The sequence below is a fragment of the Corvus brachyrhynchos genome, unplaced genomic scaffold (genome assembly GCF_000691975.1).
Source record: "Corvus brachyrhynchos isolate BGI_N302 unplaced genomic scaffold, ASM69197v1 scaffold66, whole genome shotgun sequence".
Classification (NCBI taxonomy): domain Eukaryota; kingdom Metazoa; phylum Chordata; class Aves; order Passeriformes; family Corvidae; genus Corvus; species Corvus brachyrhynchos.
The window spans coordinates 1587992-1592727 of NW_008238440.1; the positions used below are offsets into that span (position 1 = coordinate 1587992).

The following is a 4736-nucleotide window of genomic DNA, read 5'->3' on the forward strand; positions in this document are numbered from 1 at the left end:
ATGATTTACTTCAGCAGTTGTGACAAACGATGTGAGGAACAGCCTGGTGAAGGCAAGATCAATGGGACTCCAAGGCACTTGGCACTTGTAAAAGATTTTGAGAATTTACTTCTCAAATTTATCAGTATTAATAATTCTAATTTAATGCATTTTCCTTGTCACTTGCAATGAGTCAATTGCTAATTAAATGTTGTTGAAAAAGATGAATTACATTTTTACATGCTTAAAAAGAGTGTTGCTAATATGTCTAAATCTAGATGTGAAATGTAGAACACTATGATCTAATCCCCCTAAATACTGTTGTTATCCAAAATAATTCTACTCTGAGTTAATTTTATTGTCAAAAAAAGGAATACTGGAAAACTGAGTGATCGACATTTAACCCCCTAACACGTATTGGTATAAATTTTGTATTCAAAATACATGGAATTAGTTTGTAGAATTAATAATTTCCCTTCGATGGGAAGGCAACGACACGAGAAGCAGCATGTCTCTGTTGACAGGTCAGAAATTCATTAATTCTTTTTCTCCCCTTTGCATTGTAGCTACTCCTGTTTAAAAGCTGTAGAAATGCCCAGTTTGGGGCTCTGCCCAGCAGTAGAACTCCCATCTCTTTTTGACTGACAATGATGAGATTTCTGCCATGCTTTGCCTCTTCTACAGGGCTAGTGATGGGATTTTTTTTCCTGGAAATCTTATTACTGAATGCGCTGTCGTGGTCTCAGATGGAACTTTCAATCAGAAAGGCAATCAGGAGGTTTTCCATTTGTGAGCTTTCCTACAAAGGAGCTCTGCTAAACTATCCAGGGTAGCCTCTAACTCCCAGAGCGCCTTGCCCTGAACGCTGATGTGGCCCCAGACAATGCCGTGATCCATGCTCTCAGCACCTTCCCTGGCTCCCAGAACTGGGATGGACACCAGAAACTGGCTCAGTTCTGAATCCCTTTCCCATTTACACTGGTGTTGGGTCTGCCATGGCAGCTCAGAACACCCTGGAACTCGGAGCAAGTGAGGAGTGAGAGTGTGTTTGGCTTTTCTTGCAGTGAGTTACAGAAATATGTTTCATTTCATTGAAATCTCTGGGACTGCTTCTTTCCTGCCCTTAGAGGACTTCAGTGTTTAGTTCAGTGTTTTGCCAAAATTTTTAGATACAGTTATTCAGAAACTTTTTTTTTTTTTTTATGCAGTGGAACTTAAATATATTGGGTACTCCATGAATTTCAATAAAATCTTTATAGCACATACCAAAGTGGTGTTAATGTGTTAGTTGCCCACAGACTAGAGTCACTAAACCAAGTCGTGCTGCAGCTAAAGCAAAGCCAATGTTTCCATTTGAAATACAGGCAAAATTGGGGGTGATGTGTTAAGAATTCTTTGTTTGCAGAACAAGTGTTACTGAGGAATTAAAATCAGTGGGTTGCTTTAACCAGCAATGCTTCAACAAAAATTGTGTGAGGTTATTTTTCAGCATGGTGCAGTGAATCAGACACTCATAATTCCTGTGCTCCAGTCACTGTCAAAATTCTGCAATCACTGTCAAAAATTGTTTCAAATATTCTCCTTTTTCTTTTTTTTTTTATTTTGACTGTATTCAACTAATAAATAAATAATTTTGAAGAAACTACATTCCTCAAAAAACTGAAGCTATTCCAGCAGATTCACTTCTGCAGTGGCCAGGTAAACCTGAAAGAAAAGCAATAACAAGAAAAGTATTTATAAAAATATATTTCACAAAGTAGGAAACAATACAGGAGTTTCTCTGAATACAATACATGGAGTAAATAAACAAACAATAATATAGCTTCAAAACAAAGTAGAAAATTAAAATGATTTGCATGTAATACGTAGTTTTCTTATACAATTGCTACTTCTAAATGGCAAGTTTGCATTACAAATTGAGTATGCTTGCAGCTTCTAGTGTTCTTTCTCTGTGTGCAAGAGCCCTGGTGCATCACTATGAATATTATAGAAAAAAATGCTAATAACAGAAGCAGTAAAATTATGTACACACTGGTTCCTGCTCTAATACAGTGGAGAACTATAAGCATGTTTTTTTACTGTACTGTGTTATATGTGTGGATTTCTAAAAGTCTATAGTTTAAATATTCACATGAACCAGTTTACTTCCAGCTGTTTGTGCTTGTATTAAAAACACCAGGTACTAGATTTATGAAGATATAAAACTGTCAAAAGTTTTCTCTGGGAAAGTTTAATTCCTGCCAGCATTCTCTTAAAATTCAGCTACTGCAAATGGACAGGGAACTGCTTTAAACTGTGACAATTTGTCATTTTTCTTTTCAAAATGTACATTTATGAAACATTCATTATATATAGAAAAAAAAATCTAACTGATATAATTTAGTTCTCTTCATAATCTTACTCTATAGATTATCAGTCTTAATAAATAAAAGCAGTAATGGACATCAATAAAATATTTATTTCAAAGATTAAACAAATAAATTCGATCTTTAGCAATAAAATCAGCAATTCTTTCATTTATGTAAGTCCATCCCATTTCACAGTTTTTTTCCTTCAGAAGACGAAGCACAGGAATGATCCTTCTTCTAGAAAAAAGATCCTTTTGTGAAGCAAGGTTTTGCAGCCCTGCCTCTGAATCTCTACACATTAGTAGTATTTATTACCCATCACTGGAATGGATTAAGAACATGTGAATATTTTAAGGCTTGACACAATATTTAAAGATGATATTCAGTCTGTGGTAACGTGGCCAACAATTACTGTATGTACAATGGATGGTCACTGCACAGTAGGAGCCAGTAGGAATTGGCAATGCTATTTCTGTTCAGCATTGTTAAGAAGACCAAGATATTGCTTTGAACATTTCTGTGCCGGGATCTTTGTTGGCAATGCAGAAACAAACCTTTAGCTTTATACGTACTGGCAGGAGCTACTGTTCAACAGCAAATCCCTGCAAGTCCATTTCCTAAGAGAGCACCAATTTCTTTTTTGTTCTTTTCAATTCACTGAAGATAATCAAAGATCCAAATCTCCATCTTCAGAGTGGTCAAGTGAATATCAAATATCCAAAGACTTCTAGACACTCCACATACTTTACTTCACACTCCACAAGACTTAACCTCCTAACATATACTTTTTTTTTGGTTCAACATTACAATGTAGTTGATTTTATAGATGACTGGCGCTAAACTTGCCTCTAAAACAAAAAGCCACATTAGTTTTAACTAACAGCAGTGGCCCTAGAATATTACATGATCATTAAGTCAACAGGGGAGAAGTTTGTAATCCACTGTCAAGTTTCTTTGTCACTTTCTCCAACTGAGTAAAGTTCTCCGAGTCTTTTAAAGCGAGGACCCCATTCACTGAGGTAGTCAAAATTCTGGTCTGAGTCTGATGTGGAGGACTCCAATGAGCTAAGGGAACCAGCTGCTGACCCCTTTCCTTCATAGCCATAAATCTGGATAGAGTCATATGGTGGAGCTGTGGGGTCATTATCAGCTTCATGAAGCCTTACATTAATAAATTCATCAACATCAACACCGTTAGGAACAGGTGCAAGACCCTGCCTGGGCATAAATTGAAGGTCAGGCTTAATATCCTTACGAGGCAAAAATCCATTAATTCCATCTGGATTCTGCAAAGTTGCAATGTCAAAGGCTTCTGTATCCTCCTCTCCACCTCCTTCATCATCATAGCGAATGATATTTTCCCTCACATCTTCGTCATCTTTGATGATCAGAGGCTCATTCTTATGTCTTCTTAGTGTTACAAACAGCACCACGATGACTGCAAAGAGAGCACCACAAGCTGATTAGGCAAAACATTTCCAACCCAAACACTACATGGTGAATGCAGCTGGGGAAGGTGAGACGTTGCTTTTTGTGAAATTGGGAGTAATAAGGGGGAACAGACGAAAGACCTATGACTTCAACCCCCTTCACGTGATGGAAATTTGATCAGAAGCTCTGATTAGTCCTCTAGTTGTTGATTATCAGCTCATATTTATGTCTGAAGCTCAGTTTTATAGAAGCAATAAGGTTTCCCATACTTCTAATTTCAAGCCTCAACTTTTCCCTTTGGAAGTGAAGTCAGGCTATCATTATTCACATAGTCAATAATGATCCACATTATGGATGTTGTTTTCAAAAATTAGAGGGTGTTTTTCTGAAAACATAACCCTAATGGAAGAAGGAAATCAGTATCTTTTTCTACCTGTGCAAGAGACTCATATTATGTAACTAAAAAGAGAATGAGATAATAAGGGAGAAAGAAAGAGCTTAGCTCGATTTCAGAATCGTGGACAGATGCATGAAAAAATCTAAATGGGTTTCTCTTGTTTTTGCAGCTTAATGATGAAATCTCAGTTACTGATGTAAATCTCTGTTACAAGTGAAGCTGCAAAGTGCAGAAATAGGACTCTCGCTGTTCTCTCCTCCACTTGCTTAATGTTGTATACAAATGTTTTATGTTTTATTAAAATATCGCTTATCTTGTAAAGCTTTAGTGTCTCTTGTGACATTACAATCCAGAATAAACTCATAATAGAAATATACAAATATAAATATATATAAAGGAAAGCTATAAAGCTATCAGAAAGCACCCAGAGGAGGGCTGGGGCTGGGGCAGGGTGCCCGAGGAGAGGCTGAGGGCAGTGGGGCAGTTCGGCCGCAGCAGAGGAGCTGAGGGCAGAGCTGCCCGGGGCTGCAGCTCCTCCCGAGGGCAGCGCAGGCCCCGCCCCCAGCCCTGCGCCGGGCCAC

The 4736-nt window shown here is 37.8% G+C and overlaps 1 protein-coding gene across 1 annotated transcript in view; it reads right to left on the bottom strand.

Moving 5' to 3' along the window:
- Nucleotides 1-1709: 1709 nt before the first annotated feature.
- Nucleotides 1710-4736, bottom strand: part of CDH8 (cadherin 8) — a 135880-nt gene continuing 132853 nt past the window's right edge. Inside the window, exon 12 of the mRNA XM_008635485.2 lies at nucleotides 1710-3765. Coding sequence (XP_008633707.2) covers nucleotides 3272-3765 — 494 coding nt within the window. The 3' untranslated portion in view covers nucleotides 1710-3271. The remainder of the gene's footprint in view (nucleotides 3766-4736) is intronic.